The sequence below is a fragment of the Salvelinus alpinus genome, chromosome 1, assembly GCF_045679555.1.
Source record: "Salvelinus alpinus chromosome 1, SLU_Salpinus.1, whole genome shotgun sequence".
Lineage (NCBI taxonomy): Eukaryota > Metazoa > Chordata > Actinopteri > Salmoniformes > Salmonidae > Salvelinus > Salvelinus alpinus.
This window is the reverse complement of record NC_092086.1, coordinates 73,747,476-73,773,068: the sequence shown is the minus strand read 5'-3', so window position 1 is coordinate 73,773,068 and position 25,593 is coordinate 73,747,476. Positions and strand designations below refer to the sequence as shown.

Genomic DNA, 25,593 nt, shown 5'->3' with positions numbered 1-25,593 from the left:
TTATGTTGTCTATTGTTTGTATTTGTATATAAAATGTTTGCAAATATATTTAGGCTGTGAAATGATTAAATATTATAGAGGGGCCAGAACTTTAGAAAAAAAATAAGCACTAGTATTTTTTAAGGAATGTTTCAGAAGTGCATCACACTTTAACATCTGCAATGTGTTTCAGGGTGATCTATCAATGGTCCAATTCATACATTGTTACAGTTTATTACTTTCATGAAACACACTTTGTTACATTGTAGCTCATTTTAGTGGAGTCTCTTGGGCAAGGATCTGTGAGGGTAATTGAGGTTTATTCTTGCAGGGACATGTGGTGTGGGACAGCTATTGTCTTTACACTTTACCACTCAGAGGGGGGTATGTGGTGTAGATGTCAACCAAATTTCTTATAGAGAGATTTGAATCTAGATCCGTCTCTTTACACTACACAAGTACTGTATCTCTCCTGGACCTAGTTTGGGTCATCAAAGTAGTGTAGTGTAAAGAGGCCATTTGTCACCTGTCTGCTTCATAGCTCTAAGGGTAATTAACTCACAGTCCCAAAGGGAAATTAGGAGGCCTGGGCCTAATCAAACATGGAAACACTAGTTTCCAAGAATGTGTTATGATGCTTGTAGACCCTGCACACTTGACTCGCCTTTAATTGCCAGGCTTGTAATGCTTGTCACCTTGAAATCCAGACTGAATTCAGCGCTGTTGCTCGTTTGTTTCACTCCACCAGTGAAACATAGCGTGATTGGTCATCTGGTCTCCAGTGCGTCTCCCAGCACAGCCCAGTGCGGGTTATTCCACCTCCCCGCACTGGTCGGGCTACGGGGAGCATTCAACCAGGTAAGGTTGGGCAGGCTCAGTGTTCAAGGGAGCCAGTACGCCTTCACGGTCCGGTATATCCGGTGCCACCTCCTCGCTCCAGTCCAGTACCACCAGTGCCAACACCACGCACCAGGCTTCCTGTGCGTCTCCAGAACTCTGTTCCTCCTCCACGCACTCTCCCTGTGGTGCGTGTCTCCAGCCCGGTACCACCAGTTCCGGCACCACGCACCAAGCCTATTGTGCGTATCCAGAGCCCTGTACGCACTGTTGTTTCTCCCCGCACTAGCCTTGAGGTACGTGGCTACAGCCCGGTACCACCAGTTCCGGCACCACGCACCAGGCCTACTGTGCGCCTCAGCAGGTCAGAGTCGGCCGCCTGCCCAGCGCCATCTGAGCTGCCTGTCTGTCCAGCGCCGCCTGAGCTGCCCGTCTGCCCAGCGCTATCTGAGCTGCCTGCCTGCCCAGCGCCATCTGAGCTGCCTGCCTGCCCAGCGCCATCTGAGCTGCCTGTCTGCCCAGCGCCGTCTGAGCTGCCTGTCTGCCCAGCGCCGTCTGAGCTGCCTGCCTGCCCAGCGCCATCTGAGCTGCCTGCCTGTCCCGAGCCGTCAGAGCCGCCCGTCTGTCCCAAGTCGTCAGAGCCGCCCGTCTGTCCCGAGCCATTAGAGCCATCCGTCAGTCAGGAGCCGCTAGAGCCGTCCGTCAGTCAGGAGCCGCCAGAGCCGCCCGCCAGTCAGGAGCTGCCAGAGCCGCCCGCCAGTCAGGAGCTGCCAGAGCCGCCCGCCAGTCAGGAGCGACCAGAGTCGCCCGCCAGTCATGAGCTGCCCTCCAGTCATGAGATGCCCTCCAGTCATGAGCTGCCATTTAGTCCGGAGCTGCCATTCAGTCCGGAGCTGCCATTCAGTCCGGAGCTGCCCTTCAGTCCAGAGCTGCCTCTCTGTCCGGAGCTGCCCTTCAGTCCGGAGCTGCCCCTCTGTCCTGAGCTATCTCTCTGTCTTAAGCTACCTCTCTGTCTTAAGCTACCTCTCTGTCATAAGCTACCTCTCTGTCATAAGCTACCTCTCTGTCATGAGCTGTCCCTCAGTCCGGAGGAGTTTCCTAAGTTTAGTGGGGACCTTGGTGAAGGTTCCTAGGCCAAGGTCGGCGGCGAGGGTCGCCACTCAAAGGACGCTAAGGAGGGGGACAAAGACAATGGTGGAGTGGGATCCTCGTCCAGCGCCGGAGCCGCCACCGCGGCCAGATGCCCACCCAGACCCTCCCCTAGAGTTTTAGGTGGTGCGTTGAGTCCGCACCTCAGGAGGGGGGTACTGTCACGTTCTGACCATAGTTCTTGTGTGTTTTACTTGTTTTAGTCTTGGTCAGGACGTGAGCTGGGTGGGCATTCTATGTTGTGTGTCTAGTTTGTCTATTTCTATGTATGCCTGATATGGTTCTCAATCAGAGGCAGGTGTTTGTCATTGTCTCTGATTGGGAACCATATTTAGGTGGCTTGTTTTGTGTTGGCGTTTATGGGTGGTTGTTTCCTGTCTTTGTGTTCGTTTCACCAGAGAGGACTGTTTCGGTTTGCCACGTTTGTTATTTTTGTATTTTGTAAGTGTTCACGTTTTCGTCTTGTTTATTAAAACATGTTGAACACGAGCTACGCTGCGTCTTGGTCCGATCCCTGCTACACCTCCTCTTCAGACTAAGAGGAGGAAGGCTGCCGTTACATGTTACGTTACAGCCTTATTCTAAAATGTATTTAAAAAAAATCTATACACAATACCCCATAATGACAAAGTGAAAACAGGTTTTATTTTTTTCTTCACATTTATTACAAATAGAAAATACCTTATTTACATAAGTATTCAGACCCTTTGCTATGAGACTCAAAATTGAGCTCAGGTGCGTCCAGTTTCCATAGATCATCCTTGAGATGTTTCTACAGCTTGATTGGAGTCTACCTGTGGTAAATTCAATTGATGGGACATGATTTGGAAAGGCACAAACCTGTCTATATAAGGTCCAGAAGTTGACACTGCATGTCAGAGCAAAAACCAAGCCATGAGGTCAAATTAGTTGTCCGTAGAGCTCCGAGACAGGATTGTGTCGAGGCAAAGATCTGGGGAAGGGTACCAAGAAATGTCTGCAGCATTGAAGGTCCCCAAGAACACAGCAGCCTCCATCATAAAAGGAAGAAGTTTGTAACCACTGAGACTCTTCCTAGAGCTGGCCGCAGGGCCAAATTGAGTAATCAAGGGGGAGAAGGGCCTTGGTCAGGGAGGTGACCAAGAACCTGATGGTCAGTCTGACAGAGCTCCAGAGTTCCTCTGTAGAGATGGGAGAAACTTCCAGAAGGACAACCATCTCTGCAGCACTTCACCAATCAGGCCTTTATGGTAGAGTGGCCAGATGGAAGACGCTCCTCAGTAAAAGGCACATGACAGTCCGATTGGGGTTTGCCAAAAGGCACCTAAAGGACTCTCAGACTAGTCAGGATTGAGGGAAAGATGAAAAAAAACAAAGTACAGAGAGATCCTTGATAAAAACGTGCTCTCGAGCGCTCATGACATCAGACTGCAATTTCTGGTAACTGTAATGAAATTATCCGCTGCAACAGAGGTACCTCTGGGTCTTCCTTTCCTGTGGCAGTCCTCATGAGAGACAGTTTCATCATAGCGCTTGAAGAAACTTTAAAAGTTCTTGATATTTTCCGCATTGACTGACCTTCATGTCTTAAAGTAATGATGGAATGTTGTTTCTCTTTGCTTATTTGAGCTGTTCTTGCCATAATATGGACTTGGTCTTTTACCAAAAATTTCTATCTTGTGTATATCGCCCCTACCTTGTCTTAACACAACTGATTGGCTCAAACGCATTAAATTCCACAAATTAACTTTTAACAAGGCACACCTGTTAATTGAAATGAATTCCATGTGACTACCTCATGAATCCGGTTGAATGAAAAGAGTGTGCAAAGCTGTCATCAAGGCAAAGGGTTTACTTTGAAGAATCTAAAATATATTTTGATTTGTTTAACACTTTTTTTGGTTATGAAATGATTCCATGTGTTATTTCATAGTTTTGATGTCTTCACTATTATTCTACAATGTAGAAAATAGTAAAATAAAATAAAAACCCTTGAATGAGTAGGTGTGTCCAAGCTTTTGACTGGTACTGTAGGTCCTGGATGTCAGGAAGCTTGGCCCCAGTGGCGCACTGGGCCGTACGCACTACCCTTTGTAGCGCATTACAGTCAGTTGCCATAGGAGACAGTGATGCAACCGGTCAGGATACTCTCGATGTTGCAGCTGTAGAACTTTGAGGATCTCGGGTCCCATGCCGAATCTTTTCAGTGTCCTGAGGGGGAAAAGGTGTTGTCGTGCCCTCTTCAAAACTGTCTTGGTGTGTTTGGACCATGATAGATTGTTGGTGATGTGGACACCAAGGTACTGGATGAGCATTTTCTTGTTTGCTTTTGGCCGTATACAGCTCGTTGAGTGCGGTCTTAGTGCCAACATCGGTTTGTGGTGGTAAATAGAAATAGACGGCTACGAATAATATAGATGAAAACTCTTGGTAGATAGTGTGGTCTACAGCTTATCATGAGGTATTCTACCTCAGGCGAGCAATACCTCGAGACTTCTTTAACCTCTCTAGGTTACGTGGGACGGTAGCGTCATCAACAGCCAGTGAAACCGCAGGGCGCCAAATTCAAAACAACAGAAATCCCACAATTAAAATTCCTCAAACATACATGTATTGTACACCATTTTAAAGATACACTTCTTGTAAATCCAGCCACAGTGTCCGATTTCAAAAAGGCTTTACGACGAAAGCAAACCAAACGATTATGTTAGGTCAGAGCCAAGTCACAGAAAAACACAGCCATTTTTCCAGCCAAAGAGAGGAGTCACAAAAAGCAGAAATATAGATAAAATGAATCACTAACCTTTGATGATCTTCATCAGATGACACTCATAGGACTTCATGTTACACAATACATGTATGTTTTGTTTGGTAAAGTTCATATTTATATCCAAAAATCTGAGTTTACATTGGCGCATTATGTTCAGTAGTTCCAAAACATCCGGTGATTTTGCAGAGAGCCACATCAATTTACAGAAATACTCATAATAAACATTGATAAAAGATACAAGTGTTATGCATGGAATTTTAGATCCACTGCTCCTTAATGCAACCGCTGTGTCAGATTTAAAAAAAACGTTACGGTAAAAGCAAACCATGCAATAATCGGAGTACGGCGCTCAGACGACAAATTAAGCCAAACAGATATCCGCCATGTTGGAGTCAACAGAAGTCAGAAATAGCATTATAAATATTCCCTTACCTTTGATGATCTTCATCAGAATGCACTCCCAGGAATCCCAGTTCCACAATAAATGTTTGATTTGTTCAATAAAGTTCATAATTTATGTCCAAATAGCTCCTTTTTGTTTGCACGTTTAGCCCAGTATTCCAAATTCATGAGGTGCGAGCACTAGGTCCAGACGAAAAGTCAAAAGGTTCCGTTACAGTCCGTAGAAACATGTCAAACGAAGTATACAATTAATCTTTAAGAAAGTTTTTAACATAAATCTTCAATAATTTTCCAACCGGAGAATTCCTTTGTCTGTAGAAATGCAATGGAGCGCAAGCTAATTATCACGTGAACGCGCATGGTCAACTCGTGGCACTCTGGGAGAGACCTTACTCAATCGCCTCTCATTCGCCCCCCACTTCACAGTAGAAGCATCAAAAAAAGGTTCTAAAGACTGTTGACATCTAGTGGAAGCCTTAGGAAGTGCAATATGACCCCATTTCCACTGTATCTTGGATAAGCAAATAGTTGAAAAACTACAAACCTCAGATTTCCCACTTCCTGGTTCGATTCTTTCTCAGGTTTTTGCCTGCCATATGAGTTCTGTTATACTCACAGACATCATTCAAACAGTTTTAGAAACTTCAGAGTGTTTTCTATCCAAATAATATGCATATCCTAGCATCTGGGCTTGAGTAGCAGGCAGTTTACTCTGGGCACGCTTTTCATCCGAACGTGAAAATACTGCCCCCTACCCCAAATAAGTTAATATTAGACATTCCGTACCAGCAGTTATTGACCAATAGACACACACCCCCGCCCCGTGTCTTACGAGACACAGCTGCTCTGTCCTGCAGATACACAGAGAAGCAAGCCAGCTCCATATTATCGGTGTCGTCGTTCAGCCACGTCTCGGTGAAACATAAAATATTACAGTCTTGAATGTCCCGTTGGTAGGATAGTCTTAATCGTAGATCGTCCAGTTTGTTTTCCAATGATTGCACATTGGCCAATAATACGGCGGGTAGTGGTGGTTTACCTTCTCATCTGCGAATTCTTCCAAGGCACCCCGCCCTCCTCCCCCTTTTTTTCGGTCTTTTCTTCACTCGGATGACAGGGATTTGGGCCTTGTCTCGACAAAGCAGTATATCCTTTGCGTCGGAAAAAATTATTTGTCCAGTTCGAGGTGAGTAATCACTTTTCTGATGTCCAGAAGCTCTTTCCGGTCATAAGAGACAGTAGCAGCAACATTATGTACAGAATGAGTTACAAACAATGCGAAAAAACGAACAAAATAGTACAGTTGGTTAGGAGCCCGTAAAATGTCAGCCATCCCCTCCGGCGCCTTTATCCCAAGGCCTTCATGATCGAATTGCTAAAGGACACCAATAAGAAGAAAATTATTTCTTAGGCCAACACGAGCAATGGACATTAGACCGGTGGAAATCTGTCCTTTGGTCTGATGAGTCCAAATTTCAGAATTTTGGTTCCAACCGCCGTGTCTTTGGGAGACGCAGAGTAGGTGAACGGATGATCTCTACATGTATGGTTCCCACTGTGAAGCATGGAGTGTATGCAGCAAAGTTCAATGATGATTTCTCAAATCTCTTTTTGTACGGCTGATTCTATTGATCATAGATCTAAGGAGGTATCTGGGGAGGTATTGGCATCAATCACCTACTATAACCAATTGCATTGAACTGAATGTCAGAGCCACCTTGATGCACCTGTTTGTGGTTATTTTATGGCTAAATAATGACTGCAACGTCCTATAACTAATCCTGATTATAATTAAGATTTGTGATGAGACAATTGATGCACCGTATGTTATGCAGCCAGGTAAAATGCATTAAGCATGGTAGGCTATATAATGACTAATTACCCAGTGCTTAGATTGTCCAGACAATTGGCTAAAGATTTGGAGAGTTGGATATATTACCAGACATAACATCATCTGATCATAGATAAGGGAGATAAAGGAGGAAATACCATCAGGTTTTTTTCAGTGTATACAATGCAGCTTAAAAGACTGTCATGCAGAATGTAGCCTACTATAAATAGTTCACTGAAAGGATTTTGGGCTAATATACAGTACCAGGGCTGCTGGAAGAAATAGAGAACCGCACACTGTAGAAAAAAGGAATAGATTTAATACTGAGGCTTGAATGCAAAATAAAGATGTTAATTGAAGCATCATGGTGCCAAAGAAGATATTATAGTGCAAGAAAGTGCATAAATAAAAGATGAAAACAAAACAAAAATGATTTTGCCTCAGGCCATCGTCAGTGTAAATTGTCAGCACACACACCTGTTTTCTATGTCAAGGATAATTGCATATGTCACATGATCAGGCAAGAAAATACACTATGGCTGCAGTGCAAACACTTAAGACAAACCCTATCTCCTCATCCCTCAAATGAAGTGGACACTTCTGATGACGTATCATGACGTCTGACAAGTATACACATGCAGGGCAAGGGGTGAGGAAGTGAGGGATTTTTAAATGGACAACCTTTGGCTGAAAACTCGACACTCGTTCATCCCGCAATGATTGTGTTTTCAGCCACCGGTAGCTTGTTGGTGCTTTATATGCTCTACAGTCAATTATGAATGCATGTCTACTTATATGAAATGTATAATTATTAATATACACCTACTGTATGATAGCTAGCAAATTAATTAGCTAACTAATGTTAGCCTGCCTAGCTGGAACTTCTGAAGAAGGAAAACATTTTATTTCTACAATTTCCAAAAGATAACCAAACAAAAACAGATTTACTTTTTACAAGACGTGTTTGTGCCGTCGTGCATTAGTAGCACAATTTCTAACTTATTTTGTATTCGTTTTCACTTACACTTGTATGCTGACTTCTCCATTGATGTTGTTTTAAGTTTTCGCTGACTTTTCTTAGCGGGTGTACAATCGTCACAAATTTAATTATGGGGAGTTTCAGGCCACGGAGTGAACATAATTGTACACTCGCAAAGCCGACTAAAAACGAGGGCTGAGGGGCTTACGTTGCAAACTTCCCTTGCTTGGCTAATCATTTGGACCGCCCACCAAGATGGCGAGGGTAAGTGGACAAGGGTGTGTCTTTTAAGTGTTTGGACCGCAGCCTACATATACAAAAGTATGTGGACACCACTTCAAATTAGTGTATTCAGCTCTTTCAACCACACTCATTGCTGACAGGTGTATAAAATCGAGCACATAGCCATGCAATTTCATTTCAAACATTGGCAGTTGAATGGCCTTACTGAAGAGCTCAGTGACTTTCAACGTGGCGCCGTCATAGGCTGCCACCTTTCCAACAAGTCAGTTAGTCAAATTTCCGCCCTGCTAGAGCTGCCCCGGTCAACTAAGTGCTGTTATTGTGATGTGGAAACATCTAGGAGCAACAACGGCTCAGCCGCGAAGTGGTAGGCCACACAAGGTCACAGAACGGGAGAGTCGAGTGCTGAAGCACATAGCTCGTAAAATTAATCTGTCCTCAATTGCAACACTCACTACCGAGTTCCAAGCTGCCTCTGGAAGCAAATAACTGTTAGTCGGGAGCTTTATGAAATGGGTTTCCATGGCCGAGCAGCCACACACAAGCCTAAGATCACCATACGCAATGACAAGCGTCGGCTGGAGTGGTGTAAAGCTCGTCGCCATTAGACTCTGGAGTAGTGGAAACTCGTTCACTAGAGTGATGAATCACGCTTCACCATCTGGCAGTCCGACGGTCGAATCTGGGTTTGGCGGATGCCAGGAGAACGCTACCTGCCCGAATGCATAATGCCAATTGTAAAGTTTGGTGGAGGAGGAATAATGGTCTGGGGCTTTTTTCCATGGATCAGGCCCTGTAGTTCCAGTGAAGGAAACCTTAACGCTACTGCATACAATGACATTGAATACAAACTTTGTGGCAACAGTTTGTGAAAGGCCCTGTCCTGTTTTAGCATGACAATGCCCCTGTACACAAAGAGAGGCCCATACATATTTTTTTTCCTAGATCTGTGTGGAAGAACTTGACTGGCCTGCACAGAGCCCTGACCTCAACCCCAACGAACACCTTTGGGATGAATTGGAACACCGACTGTGAGCCAGGCCTAATCGCCCAGCATCAGTGCCCGACCTCCCTAATGGTCTTGTGGCTGAATGGAAGCAAGTCGCCGCAGAAATGTTTCAACATCTAGTGGAAAGCCTTCCCAGAAGTGTGGAGGCTGTTATAGCAGTAAACGAGGACCAACACTATGATTTTGGAAAGAGATGTTCGACGAGCAGGTGTCCACATACTTTTGGTCATGTAGTGTACATCAGAAAATCTATAAATCAGTACCTAGTACAATAGAATGCATGATCTAGAATATATACTAAACATACAAAAGCGGACAGAGAAACATCATAAATTATTGCTTATATATACAATGCGAACATTTCCTCAAAATGTCTGTAATAAAGCCCTTTTGTGGGGAAAAAACTAATAATGATTGGCTGGGCCTGGCTACTACTTATAGAGCCTATACATATATATCTAGCCAATATAATATAATGTAGTTGATAGCCGAATAAACATTAAATTAAAATGTATCTGTTGGAATGTGCAATAATAGGCTTAGTAAATGGACCATCTACTGGTCTGTCATATATAGCATGGAGATGAGATGCTGAATCATGACCATCCCATTTAGCCAGCCTAACTAAACGGACATCAAAGGTTTTGAAAGCTCTATTCCGAAAACGTACCTAGGTGATTCAAATACATACTGTAATTCAATGAAACGTAGTAGGCTCAACCGCAAAAGAAACTAGGCTGCAGAAAACGGAATTTGTCGAGATCTGTGTGTTGCTTTCAAAAGTTGCTGTTACGAATTGCTGTGTCGGGACCCGGTTTGGCCCAAGAGGAAAGGTGATATTTTTGTATATATTTTTTCCTCTCCCTTTTTAGGGGTGGGAAAATGATTTCCCTTTTCCATCCGCACTATAGTACAGTAAAGAGCGAGAGGCCTGTGAGGATCGCTCATGTAATCTAAACGGTTTTTGGAACGGAGTGGTGAAACAATATTTCAAATTTCGTGAAAACCTTTAGAACGCAGCGATGATCACTTTCATTGTTGTCGACATTCTTCCGGGCATGAAGGACCAAATCTGTCTGGGTTAAGGGGCGAATCGGATGGGAATTTTACCATGAAAACATTTTGGAAGGTAAATAAGCGACCAACTTCGAGAGAAACCAAGCTTCATTTGAGGGAACTTAATGAAAAGAAAACTAAAACAAGGAATCTTCAGAACGATTAGACCAATCTTGTCAAGACATTGGTCGAATTAGTAACTTTGTGCAGTGTTATTTCACATGGAAACAAATTAACAATAGGTAGCTAGTGCTATTATTTTCCCGGTAGTCTATTGACAAAGACGGATGCAGGCAGCGACAGGCGATGCCCATGATACAGTGTGGTCGCAATTAATGTTTCTCCTAAAGATATTGAGAGGTTAACGTTTTATTTTCTAGTAACATTTCACCATACTCAGAGTTATCTATGTATCATTGGCAATACGTTATTTCATGCACGCCCCCGTAATGGTTCTGAAGAAGAACGTTTACAGTCACCTCTGATTTCTTCTGTCTGGAACAATTATTTTACATCAATATTTGAAAAAACTAAATACACCAAAGAATTGAAGTCTACACCGTGGAATCACCCATATGTTATTTTTTTAATGGATTAAACGAATTTGAATCGTTGTGGAACGCCCTTGGACGGACATTGAAAGCCAAGGCGAAGCCATTCTCCAAAATACAGTTTGTCATTTTTGTGAAAATGCTAACGTTATTTGGATAAAATCCGTGTGGGAAAAAACAACGGAAGCCCAATGAGCGAGACACAGTCAACACTCACTGACAGGTAAATAATATCTCATTCCCACGATGCATGAATGGTAGCTCAACTCCTATACTGCTTATGCCATTGCATTTCTCCCTTCCCACGGCTCTGTATTGGTATTTTAATGTAACTAGCAGCATATTGTCATGTAGCCTAGCAATACACATGATGGAATTTGTCCATGTCATGTTTTCAGGCCAGTGGACCAACGCGTTTGTTATGAAACCCCATGTCCTTTTCCTTTTATAATATTATTAGATGTGTCTGATTTTCTCCTACCCCATTCATAGACGCTAACTGCTTTAGCGCCTATTGAAGATAATGTAGTATCTTCTGACTGGGGGAGTTTTGTTTAGAGCCCTGACTCTTGCTCTAAACATAACTTGCGGTACGTTTTTGGGAAACGGCAGTGGTGGAAAAAGTACCCAATTGTCAAACCTGATTGAAAGTAAAGATACCTTCAAGTGAAAGTCACCCAGTAAAATACTACTTGAGTAAAATTATTAGTTTTTAAATATACTTAAGTATCAAAAGACAAAGTAAAAATAATTTCAAACTCCCTATATTAAGCAAACCAGATGGCACAGTTCTTAAAAAAAAAAAAAAGTAATTTACGGATAGCCAGGTGCACACTCAAGACAACATTTACAAACTAGGCAATTGTGTTTAGTGAGTCCGCCAGATCAAAGGCAGTCGGTTGGCATGACCAGGGATGTTCTCTTGATAAGTATGTAAATTGGACCATTTTCCTGTCCTGCAAAGCATCCAAAATGTAATGAGTACTTTTGGTTGTCAAGAAAAATGAATGGAGTAAAAAGTACATAATTTTATTTGGGAATGTAGTGGAGTAAAAATTGTCAATATAAATAGTGAAGTACAGATACCCCCTAATTAAGTAGTACTTTGAAGTATTACACTACCGTTCAAAAGTGTGGGTTCACTTAGAAATGTCCTTGTTTTTGAAATTAAAACACATTTTTTGGTCCATTAAAATAACATCAAATTGATCAGAAATACAGTGTAGACATTATTAATGTTGTAAATGACTATTTTAGCTGAAGACGGCAGATTTTTAAACATTTTTATGAAATATCTACAGTTGAAGTAAGAAGTTTACATACACTTATAAGGTTGGAGTCAAAAACTCGTTTTTCAACCACTCCACAAATTTCTTGTTAACAAACTATAGTTTTGGCAAGTCGGTTAGGACATCTACTTTGTGCATGACACAGGTCATTTTTCCAACAATTGTTTACAGACAGATTATTTAACTTATAATTCACTGTATCACAATTCCAGTGGGTCAGAAGTTTGCATACACTAAGTTGACTGTGCCTTTAAACAGCTTGGATAATTCCAGAAAATTATGTCATGGCTTTAGAAGCTTCTGATAGACTAATTCACATAATTTGAGTCAATTGGAGGTGTACCTGTGGATGTATTTCAAGGCCTACCTTCAAACTCAGTGATACAGCTCAGGAAGGAGATGTGTTCTGTCTCCTAGAGATGAAAGCACTTTGGTGCGAAAAGTGCAAATCAATCCCAGAAGAACAGCAAAGGACCTTGTGAAGAGGCTGGAGGAAACGGGTACAAAGTATCTATATCCACAGTAAAACGAGTCCTATATCGACATAACCTGAAAGGCCACTCAGCAAGGAAGAAGCCACAGCTCCAAAACCGCCATAAAAAAGCCAGACTACGGTTTGCAACTGCACACAGGGACAAAGATTGTACCTTTTGGAGAAATGTCCTCTGGTCTGATGAAACTAAAATATAACTGCTTGGCCATAATGACCATCGTTATGTTTGGAGGAAAAAGGGGGAGGCTTGCAAGCCGAAGAACACCATCCCAACCTTGAAGCACGGGGGTGGCAGCATCATGTTGTGGGGGTGCTTTGCTGCAGGAGGGACTGGTGCACTTCACAAAATAGATGGCACCATGAGGAAGGACAATTACGTGGATATATTGAAGCAACATCTCAAGACGTCAGTCAGGAAGTTAAAGCTTCGTCGCAAATGGGTCTTCCCAATGGACAATGACCCCAAGCATACTTCCAAAGTTGTGGCAAAATGGCTTAAGGACAACAAAGTCAAGGTGTTGGAGTGGCCATCACAAAGCCCTGACCTCAAGCCTATAGAAAATTTGTGGGCAGAACTGAAAAAGCGTGTGCGAGGAAGGAGGCCTACAAACCTGACTCAGTTACACCAGCTCTGTCAGGAGGAATGGGCCAAAATTCACCCAACTCATTGTGGGAAGCTTGTGAAAGGCTACCCGAAACGTTTGACCCAAGTGAAACAATTAAGGCAATGCTACCAAATACTAATTGAGCGTGTGTAAACTTCTGACCCCCTGGGAATGTGATGAAAGAAATACAAGTTGAAGTAAATCATCCTCTCTACTATTATTCTGACATTTCACATTCTTAAAATAAAGTGGTGATCATAACTGGCCTAAGACAGGACATTTTTACTAGGATTAAATGTCAGGAATTGTGAAAAATTTAGTTGAAATGTATTTGGCTAAGGTGTATGTAAACTTCCGACTTCAACTGTATGTCTGTAAACACTCCAGCCAGCTGGTCTGCACATGCTCTGAGGACGCGGCTAGGGATTCTGTTTAAATGTCTTACTTATGTCGTCCACGGAGAACGAGAATCCACAATCCTTGGGAGTCGGTGGCACTGTGTTATCCTAAAAGGGGGGCGAAGGTGTTTAGTTTGTCTGGAAGTGAGACATCCGTGATGTGGCTGGTTTCCCTTTGTAATCCGTGATTGTCTGTAGACCCTGCCACATACGTCTCGTGTCAGATCCATTGACGTGTGACTCCATATTGTCTCTGTTCTGACGTTTTGCCTGTTTGATTGCCTTAGAGCATGGGTGTCAAACTCTGGTAATTATATTTGGCCCGCGAGACAATACCAAATTACTACTAGAGCTGGCCCGCCGGTATTATACAGCGCATTCACCGCTAATACTACGACGTCTGACTGATGAACACCTTCGCTCGATACTGAGGATTTCTTCAGCTCAGAGCCTGAGCCCAGACATTGATGAACTAGCATCCAAGAAGAGATGCCAGGTATCTGGCTTGGGCACATCAGATTAGATCAGTGTGCAATAATTAACGTTTTCTTTGTGCACTTTTTCTTGCTACAAGGCATGGGCTTGAATGGTTGATTGATTTATTATCATTTTATTTGTAAAATTATTAGCCAGTGGAAAATGTTGTTTTTGGTATTTAAATCAGAAGGCTGCAAATAGAAAAGAGGCATACGATTTTTATTAAAATTTTATTTATTTAATAAATGAATGCCATTGATGTGTTTTTTCATTTGAAATTCGATTTTGCATGTCTCCACTATTAAATTATATATTGTATGGTAATAAGCGATGCTTGTTCCATATTCAATGTTAAAGCAAAACTTGTGTCCATATTAAAAGGTTCATTTGTTCAATGTTGGCCCACGACTTTGTTCAGGTTTTACATTTTGGCCCACTGGGTATTTGAGTTTGACACCCCTGCCTTAGAGGGAATAACTACACGGTTTGTTTTCTGCATAACTACACTGTTTATATACCCAGTCACTTCGCTATGGTTAAATGTGGTGGTTTGTGCTTTCAGTTGTCTGTGAATGCTGCCGTCTATCCACGGTCCTTCTGTAAGGTTCTCCCATCTCCACAGAGGAACTTTGGTGCTCTGTCAGTGACCATTGGGTTCTTGGTAAAGGTCGACCGATTAATCGGAATGGCCGATTAATTAGGGCCGATTTCAAGTTTTCATAACAATCAGAAATCGGTATTTTTGGACACCCATTTTGGCGAATTTATTATTAATTATTATTTATTTTTTTACACCTTTATTTAATCTTTATTTAACTAGGCAAGTCAGTTAAGAACACATTCTTATTTTCATTGACGGCCTAGGAACGGTGGGTTAACTGCCTCGTTCAGGGGCAGAACGACAGATTTTCACCTTGTCAGCTCGGGGGATCAAATCTTGCAACCTTACAGTTAACTAGTCCTTGTGCACTCCACAAGGAGACTGCCTGTTACGCGAATGCAGTAAGCCAAGGTAAGTTGCTAGCTGGCATTAAACTTATCTTATAAAAAACAATCAATCAATCATAATCACTATTTAACTACACATGGTTGATGATATTACTAGATATTATCTAGCGTGTCCTGCGTTGCATATAATCTGACTGAGCATACAAGCATACCAGTATCTAAGTATCTGACTGAGTGGTGGTAGGCAGAAGCAGGCGCGTAAACATTCATTCAAACAGCACTTTCGTGCGTTTTGCCAGCAGCTCTTCGTTGTGCATCAAGCATTGCGCTGTTTATGACTTCAAGCCTATCAACTCCCGAGAGGAGGCTGGTGTAAAATGGCTAGCTAGTTAGCGTGCACTAATAGCGTTTCAAACGTCACTCGCTCTGAGCCTTGGAGTGGTTGTTTCCCTTGTTCTGCATGGGTAACGCTGCTTCGAGGGTGGCTGTTGTCGTTGTGTTCCTGGTTCGAGCCCAGGGAGGAGCGAGGAGAGGGACGGAAGCTATACTGTTACACTGGCAATACTAAAGTGCCTATAAGAACATCCAATAGTCAAAGGTTAATGAAATACAAATGGTATAGAGAGAAATATTCCTAAAATAACTACAATCTAAAACTTCTTACCTGGGAATATTGATGACTCATGTTAAAAGGAACCACCAGCTTTCATATGTTCTCATGTTCTGAGCAAGGAACTTAAACGTTAGCTTTCTTACATGGCACATATTGCACTTTTACTTTCTTCTCCAACACTTTGTTTTTGCATTATTTAAACCAAATTGAACATGTTTCATTATTTATTTGAGGCTAAATTGATTTTATTGATGTATTATATTAAGTAAAAATAAGTGTTCATTCAGTATTGTTGTAATTGTCATTATTACAAATAAATAAATAAAAATCGTCCGATTTTAATCGTTATCGGCTTTTTTGGTCCTCCAATAATCGGTATCGGTTATCAGCGTTGAAAAATCATAATCGGTCGACCTCTAGTTCTTGGTCACCTCCCTGACCAAGGCCTTTCTCCCTCGATTGCTCAGTTTGGCTGTGTGCTTATGGTCGTTGTCCTGTTTTTTAAAATTTTATTTATTTCACCTTGATTTAACCAGGTAGGCTAGTTGAGAACAAGTTCTCATTTACAACTGCGACCTGGCCAAGATAAAGCAAAGCAGTGCGACACAAACAACAACACAGAGTTACACATGGAATAAACAATCATACAGTCAATAATACAATAGAAAAAGTTTATATACAGTGTGTTCATATGAGATAGGATAAGGGAGGTAAGGCAATAAATAGGCCATAGTGGCGAAATAATTACAATTTAGCAATTAAACACTGGAGTGATAGATGTGCAGAAGATGAATGTGCAAGTAGAGATACTAGGGTGCAAAGGAGCAAAATAAATAACAGTATGGGGCTATTTACAGATGGGCTATGTGCAGTGTTCTGTGAGCTGCTCTGACAGCTGGTGCTTAAAGTTAGTGAGGGAGATATAAGTCTCCAGCTTCATATGGGGATGAGGTAGGTAGATCGGATGGGCTATTTACAGATGGGCTACGAACAGCTTGCAGTGCTGTGGGTATGGAAGGGAACGCAAAGGATGGAATTCACAAGCGCCGATGAAGCCATAAACAGACTACAAGAAACCTTTCCAGTTGAAGGAGAGCCCCCTGTCCTGAGAGGATGACGCGGGGAAAAAGTGATATGCACACTAAGCTACATACAGTGCCTTCAGAAAGTATTCATATCCTGTGACTTATTCCACAATTTGTTGTGTTACAGCCTGAATTCAAATTGGATTCAATAGATTTTTCCCCCTCACCCATCTACACACAATACCCCATAATGACAAAGTGAAAACATGTTCATATAATTTTTTGCAAATGTATTGAAAATGAAATGCAGAAGTATCTAATTTACCTAAGTATTCACACCCCTGAGTAAATACTTTGTATAAACACCTTTGGCAGTGATTACATCTCTAAGAGCTTTCCATACCTTGAATTGTGCAACATTTGCCCAATTTATTATTTTCAAAATTCTTCAAGCTCTGTCAAATTGGTTGTTGATCATTGCTTAACAACCATTTCCAGGTCTTGCCATAGATTTACTTTAACTCAGGAACATTCACTGTGTTATTGGTAAGCAACTTCATTGTAGATTTGACCTTGTTATAAGTAATTGTCCTGCTGAAAGGTGAATTCATCTCCCAATGTCTGGTGGAATGCAGACTGAACTACGTTTTCCTCTAGGATGCCTGTGCTTAGCTCCATTCTGTTTATTTTGAATCGTGACAAACTCCTCAGTCCTTAATGATTACAAGCATACCGGGCACGTGTTCGGCACTGACACAAATGATTGATGATTGTCTAAAAGAAATTGATAGAAGATTATGGGAGGTGTTTTATTCAGTGAAGCTTTTGATGTCATTGATCATAACCAGCCGGCTAGGGCCATTTTATTGTTTTCTGTTTATAAATATGACCTCCCATTGATCTTATATAAAGCTGTGTGTCTAGGTACGCTGACGACTCAACAGTATACAACAGTAAAGTCAATAAATGACTGCAACAGTAAAGTCAATAAATGAGACGCTTAACATAGAGCTCCTGTCAGTAATGGGTAACTAGCAATAGGATGGTGCTAAATATATCAAAAACGAAAAACATAATTTTGGGGAGCAATCACTCGCTCAACTCAACCTCGTTTAGATCGATTATTGAATAATGAGGCTATTGAGCAAGTTGAGGAGACTAAACTGCTGGGTATAACCCTAGATGGTGAGCTTTCATGGTCAAAACATATAGACTCAATGGTTGGTAAAATGGGAAGAGGTTTGTCCATGATATGGCGTTGCTCTGCCTTGTCATCTCAGTCGACCAGACAGGTCCTACAGGCCCTTTTTTCAAGTGTCTACACAAACAGCTACAACCTTTAGTATTTATGTCCTCCTTAGGTTATGTTTGCCTTAGTAATGTGACCAGCTGTCTCTTTCCCTCCTTTTGTCCCTTTCTCTTTTTTCTCCTTTCACTCATTTACTGCATTTCTATTCAATTTAAAAACTCTAAAATGCTGTTTGGGGAACAGCTAAAACAAGCAAAAATGACCCCAGCCAGTATCACATTTGTTGCTGTAGCTTCATTCACCTCATTCGATCTACAAACACCTAGCCTATTAGCAATACAATTAGCCGCTTCACATTAACTCACATTGACTCAGTACCGGAATTAAAAACTATAATGTAATACCTACAGAAGGGTCTGTTTGCAGAAAAAGTATTTTATTAACAAAAGGTAAACAAATGATTTTCTTTACAAAGCAATTGTGACCTACTGCCTTGATTTGGTCTTACACGATGTAGCAACATTTTTAATTGTGTTTTTTACATTGGATAAAATGTAAACGCAAAGCTACAAAATGGTATATCACACACTGCATTTGAGGAACAATGGGAAAGTAATTCTGCTTTGAAAGTTGATAAACTTGTAACCTCACTTTTGAGAAAATGGCCTTTGAATGTTTTGGTACGCCTACTGGAGAGCTCTTCTTTGTCTATACCCATTCAGTGTTGTTCACACCCTCTTGTGCTTTAGCCCCACTATCTCTTTAAGGGTTGATCTGAGCGTTCTGTCCCAACAACCGCAGTCAAGCACCCAAGTTAACTGGCTAACGTTGGCTAGCTTGCTAGCTACTTCCAGACACAAATGAGAGAACAGTTCCCTGACCATTTTACTTGCCCTAGCAGAGCTGGTTAGGCTGTTTTATGTTATCCAGAGCTTTGGTGACTGCAACTGTACTGATGGCAACAATTTAGACTTTTTTGCCAATGTTTACTGACCAGGGTCTGTAGTGCCGCCTCTAGCACTGCGATGCAGTGCCTTAGACCGCTGCGCCACTCAGGAGCCCAAAATGTAGATAGCCTGAGCGAATTTAACAGCTACGCCTATCAACAGTTGTCGCAGACATTCTATTGAAATGGTTACTTACATAGTGGTGTCCTTTGCATAAGAGCAAAGTTACCCACCATGTTGGCGTTGAGAACAATGCGGCGGAGACAGCAGTGCAGTTAGGAGATGAGAAAACAACCCTTAATTGTCTAAGAATAGTGAGGAGAGAGGAAACGCCAAACTTCATTAGGTCTATAATCAACAGCCTAACTGTTAAATGTGCCTGGCTGTATTCTATATATATATATATATATATATTGTGTGTGTGTGTGTGTGTGTGGAAAAATAATACAGATCCTGCTTTAGTAGCCTGTTTGACTGTTTGTTTAATAGCCTACTGATTTCGTGAGCACCAAGCGTCTAGCAATCACCACGTCTGATAAGCAATTTTACAAATTCAGTTTTTAATCTTTCCTATGCCGTAATAAAGGGTTTAGACATTTTTTTTTCACCCCTTAGAACAGCCTCTCTGGAATTATTTATGATTTATTTGTTTACACTGTTCCAATTTGTCAGAGAAATTATAATTTTAATAATAATAACCCTCCTTGATCTCGTTGTTGTTGTTTTTATTATGATCATTATAATAAGTAATGTTGTCATTAGTAGGCTTAGTATAGCAGCCTTGTATAACCACCATCGGGCTGCAGGCCTAAGAGCGCATCCTGTTTAGACTTAACACTGTAATTTAGGCCTATATTTCAGTACTTATATAGGCTACTGTATCAATTAAGTCGTTCATGTCATCACACAGCATATGTGTCATTCATGATTTGAGATGCAGTCAAGCATTTTAGTTTTAATATAACAACGCAACCTTTTAAATATTAGCATAAACAATAAATAAACCATTCCATGTCAGCAACAGTATTCACGAATGCATGCTACTGTTTTTAGTCTTTGCAATAATAAAGGCTTTCCAAAAACAATAAAATAATAATAATTACAACAGACTCTGGTACGCTTATAATTTATTTAGTGTTGTTTACATTGTTCCAAATGGTCAGAAAAATTATATTGTAATCTAACAGCACCTGTTTGGCACAAATAATATGCATGCAGCGCTTGCTCCTCACCTTATTTTTCTAGATCTCCAGTATTTTCCACAACTAGTCAAATTTATTCCATACATCCGACTTCCTCTTTACCTCCTCAGCAACCAACCATTCCCCCGTTTCGAGTTTGTCACGTCACCTGCATCCATTTTGCTGTCACGTGTTCTGGTGTTCAGAGTTTTTATAACCAAGTTATTCATGTGATTATGGTATGCTATAGGTCAGGCCCTCTTGGTCACGTGCCAGCGACGCATACATGTGTCACGTAAAGAGAGCAAGGTTTGAGGGAATAGAGAATGTTTTTCCTAAACAAATGAGGGATTTCGGTAAGAAAACTTTTCAGTCAGATATGGCTGTAATTATTTTCAGGTTCAGCAACACGGACAGCGCGATAACACTGTTGATGTTCTGTGGTGGTCGCTGCAGGAGAGAGAGAACGGGTGCTAGTCACAGTCACTTGCTGTCATTTTTTAACACAGAACATCAAATCAATTGCAGTCGGACTCCCTCTAGTCATCTGTGTGTCTTTTAATAATTTCAGTAAACACTTTAAGCATCAGACAAGCTCAGTGCATATAGTTGATTTGATTAAAACACATTGAATGTATCTGTACTAGTCAAAAGTTTGGACACACCTACTCATTCCAGGGTTTTTGTTTATTTTTATTTTGTACATTGTAGAATAATAGTGAAGACGTCAAAATTATGAAATGACATGTGGGTCATTTTGCAGGGCTCTAGCAGTGCACCTCCTTGCACAAAGGCGGAGGTAGCGGTCCTGCTGCTGGGTTGTTGCCCTCCTACGGCCTCCTCCACGTCTCCTGATGTACTGGCCTGTCTCCTGGTAGCGCCTCCATGCTCTGGACACTACGCTGACAGACACAGCAAACCTTTTTGCCACAGCTCGCATTGATGTGCCATCCTGGATGAACTGCACTACCTGAGCCACCTGTGTGGGTTGTAGACTCCGTCTCATGCTACCACTAGAGTGAAAGCACCGCCAGCATTCAAAAGTGACCAAAACATCAGCCAGGAAGCATAGGAACTGAGAAGTGGTCTGTGGTCACCACCTGCAGAACCATTCCTTTATTGGGGGTGTCTTGCTAATTGCCTATAATTTCCACCTTTTGTCTATTCCATTTGCACAACAGCATGTGAAATTTATTGTCAATCAGTGTTGCTTCCTAAGTGGACAGTTTGATTTCACAGAAGTGTGATTGACTTGGAGTTACATTGTGTTGTTTAAGTGTTCCCTTTATTTTTTTGAGCAGTGTATATATATACACACACACACACTTGTGTATTGATTTTAAGAAAGGCTAAAACAAAAATCCAGAAAATCACATTGTATGATTTTTAAGTAATTAATTTGCATTTACCTTTAGCTCAATGCGGATGTTGCCAGTAATCCATGGCTTCTGGTTGGGATATGAATGTACAGTCACTGTGGGGACGACGTCAACGATACATTTATTGATGAAGCCAATGACTGAGGTGGTGTATTCCTCAATGCCATTGGATGAATTCCGGAAATAGCAAAACAGTCCTGTAGTTTAGCATCTGCGTCATCTGACCACTTCCGTATTGAGCGAGTCACTGGTACTTCCTGCTTTAGGTTTTGCTTGTAAGCAGGAATCAAGAGAATAGATTGGCGGTCAGATTTTTCAAATAGAGGGCTGGGGAGAGCTTTGTATGCATCTCTGTGTGTCGAGTAATGGTAGTCTAGGATTATTTTTTCCCCCTGGTTGCACATGTGACATGCTGGCAAAAATGTGGTAAAACTGATTTAAGCTTGCCTGCATTAATGTCCCTGGCCACTAGGAGCGCTTCTTCTGGGTGAGCATTTATAGCGTTGGTTGTTTTATTTTATTTTCCAATGATTGCCCGTTAGCAAGAAGAATGGAAGGCATTGGGAGTTAACTCGCTCACCTCCGGATTCTCACAAGGATCCCCGATCAGCGTACCCTTTTTCCTGCGTCTTTTCTTCACGCAAAAGGCGTGTGAAAGCAGGATATCCTTCTCGTCGGACTCGTTAAAGGAAAAAGTTTCTTCCAGTCCGCGGTGAGTAATCGCTTTTCTGATGTCCAGAAGTTTTTTTCGGTCATAAGAGACAGAAGCAGCAACATTATGTACACAATAAGTAAAAAAAAAAAAATAGCACAATTGGTTGGGAGAATGTAAAACGTCAGCCATGTTCTTCGGCGCCATCTTTTAGCTGTAGAGCGACGCTCCCCATCCAACCTGACAGAGCTTGAGAGGATCTGCAGAGAAGAATGGGAGATACTCCACAAATACAGGTGTGCCAAGCTTGTAGCGACATACCCAAGAAGATTCAAGGCTGTAAATGCTGCCAAATGTACTTCAACAAAGTACTGAGTAAAAGGTCTGAATACTTATGTATAAAAAATATACAAATGTGCAAAAATGTCTAAAAACCTGTTTTTGCATTTTCATTATGGGTTATTGTGTGTAGATTGATGAGGGGAGAAAAAAAATGTAATCCATTATGGAATAAGGCTGTAACATGACAAAATTTGTAAAAAGTCAAAGGGTCTGAATACTTTCCGAATGCCCTGTATGTTGTGTGTGTGTGTGTGTGTGTGTGTGGGCCCTTAGTGCTCAGTTCCCACAGGAAGTGTCAGAGAGTGAGACACGGGGAGAAAGAGAGAGACCCCTCTTGAAGAGGGAGTAAACTTGCTCAGCTCTCTCTCTCCTCTCGCCTGGTGTGTCTGTCTGTCTGTGTGTGCGCGTGCATGTATTAGTGTGTGTATGAGAGCAGCGCAGTCCAGCACAGCTCCTCATGCCCCACACACATGACGAAGCGCTCAACTTTCCCAGCTGCGTCAGTCACCATGGAAACTGCCAGTAATATGCGGCCTCTTTCCCATCCTCCTCCCCCTCCTCCCTGCTATTTCTTTCCTCCCTCCGCCAGCAATGAAGAGGGAGGAAAATGACTTCCTCAGGATAGTCTGACTTGCGACTCTAACACTGACCCCCAACATCCCACTGATCCTTTACACGTAGTAATTATGCTTGCTATCAGTACACAGGCCACTGAGATCGATACTAAGATGGCGCCAACAGATGGCACCTCCCGTCGAGCAATTACAAAACATTGCCGGTTTCTACTTTTTCTAGTGTTTTTATATATTATGATGTTTTTTTATTGTTTCATTCACACTTGCGCTGTTGGAATTTCACTGTAGACTGCATCTACATCTGTGACTCTGCATGGGATAAAAACATCTAAAATCTAAATCAGGCCACTGAGATCTAACCAACTCTTTTCACTTCTCACCAAGTTCATTCACATATCTATGACCTTGTTTTATACCTTGTCTGTGGGTCCAGTTACTTCAACAGAAAGTTGTCCAATTTTGTTGTTTTATCCTATATTTTAGGACAGGCTAGGTCCATTAGGTTCTTTAGGCACACTAGAACTTGGGTCCGCCTTTTAACAACATTACGTTTTATATCACCCTTCCAGTATTGTGCTATTATGTTTTTTCTAAAGCCATAATCTTCACAGCCCTAGCCATACAATAACCTTAATCTGGTTTTACATTAGCAATTGATCATTTGAAATATGCATGTGCTCATTTTCTTGAAGCATACCCAAACATGTGCCCGGTATCCGTCATTAGCAACACAGCACTCTGTCCTTTGATAGTGTTGTCTTCAATAGCGTGATTTCATAGCAGCTACAACAGGCATGCTGATGACCTTCTCCCTCAGAATTATACAGTAACTCCCTCAGAATTATACAGTAACTCCCTCAGAAATATACAGTAACTGAGTAAGATGTCAAGCACATCATGTTGCTTAGGGGGAAACTATAATCTGAACATTACAGTCCAGGATGGCTGTTATGTAGCCCAATATATTGTGTTGGCCTGAAGTGAGTTGGATTGATAGCAGCCCACCTCAGAGACTGCTCCTCTGAAGTGAAGCCAGAGTCAGTCCATGTCTGGAGAGAGAAAGGGAGAGAGAGACATGCCAATCTAAACATTCCAGAGAAGTGTTATAGCTGCCAATTTTCTTTTCTGGACTTGTGATTTAGGCCGATGTATAATGTTAAACATGAGTTGTGTTCTCAATGAGAAGGTCGGTAAAAAATCAATAAATAAAGGTTTTGTTTAGAAAATGTGACCACAAAGAAATATGCACCTGTTGGGTATATTAAGTCTCTCTTTCATGTTCAATAAGCCGGCATATTTGGTGCACAAACAGTGTGCACGTATTTTTTATTTTTTTTTAAACTATCCATCATTCATGAGTCAGTGACTTATCTTATTTATTTCATTTAGCCATTTTCTTTTTGTCATTTGCTCAGAGCTTCGAATCACATTGTACCCCACAGTCACAATTAAGCAACTTTATTTACGCAACATAGGAATTGCATGGGTAAGTGAAGGAAATTAGCCATATGCTTCAAAGTGAGTTGGCTTGGCGTATGTGTCTCATGCACCAGGGAAAGAGAGAGAGTGGGGACCGCTGTCTCATTTGTAGCTCTGTTTGAGGCAGTGCACCTGGACCTGTAGGCCTCTAGTTCCTGTTCCTGTCTCCCCCGCATGCCTCGTTTTCTCAGGCCCACTGGAGCGTGAGTCTCAACAGCAGGTGCAGTCACCCTGCCGCTATCTTCACACACACTCTCACATGCAAAATGCGCACACATAAACATGCATGGACACACTCAAACACATTACACACACACTCACACATTATGAACACAGACACAACCCATGCTGCAAGTATGGTAGAGTCACTAGCTACACCCCGCCGCGCCTTTATCACTACCATCGAATCATCAGCCAACTTCCTGCACTAACGGACCATTACCAAATACCCCCCCCCCCACACCACATGGGGGGGCCATGTGGTGTGAGATACATTTGGAAGTTTACATACACCTTATCCAAATACATTTAAACTCAGTTTTTTACAATTCCTGACATTTAATCCTGAGTAAAAAATTCCCTGTCTTAGGTCAGTTAGGATCACCACTTTATTTTAAGAATGTGAAATGTCAGAATAATAGTAGAGAGTGATTTATTTCAGCTTTTATTTCTTTCATCACATTCCCAGTGGGTCAGAAGTTTACATATACTCAATTAGTATTTTGTTGCATTGCCTTTAAATTGTTTAACTTGGGTTAAACGTTTTGGGTAGCCTTCCACAAGCTCCCCACAATAAGTTTGGTAAATTTTGGCCCATTCCTCCTGACAGAGCTGGTGTAACTGAGTCAGGTTTGTAGGCCTCCTTCCTCGTACACGCTTTTTCAGTTCTGCCCACACATTTTCTATGGTACTGAGGTCAGGGCTTTGTGATGGCCACTCCAATACCTTGACTTTGTTGTCTTTGGCCACTTTGCCACAACTTTGGAAGTATGCTTGGGGTCGTTATTCATTTGGAAGACCCATTTGCGACCAAGCTTTCACTTCCAAACTGATGTCTTGAGATGTTGCTTCAATATATCCACATAATTTTCTTGCCTCATGATGCCATCTATTTTGTGAAGTGCACCAGTCCCTCCAGCAGCAAAGCACCCCCATA

At 41.8% G+C, this 25,593-nt stretch overlaps 1 protein-coding gene across 6 annotated transcripts in view; it reads left to right on the top strand.

Annotated features, from left to right (window-relative positions):
• The first annotated feature begins 9,768 nt into the window (after positions 1-9,768).
• Positions 9,769-25,593, top strand: part of LOC139530146 (rho guanine nucleotide exchange factor 12-like) — a 126,962-nt gene continuing 111,137 nt past the window's right edge. For 3 of the 6 annotated variants that reach the window (XM_071326321.1, XM_071326312.1, XM_071326294.1), the window contains exon 1: positions 9,774-11,008. In XM_071326321.1, the coding sequence (XP_071182422.1) occupies positions 10,977-11,008 (32 nt within the window). In that variant the 5' untranslated portion in view covers positions 9,774-10,976. Of the gene's footprint in view, positions 11,009-25,593 lie in introns of all 6 variants that reach the window. The other 3 variants (XM_071326303.1, XM_071326288.1, XM_071326348.1) reach the window with 3 other exon arrangements.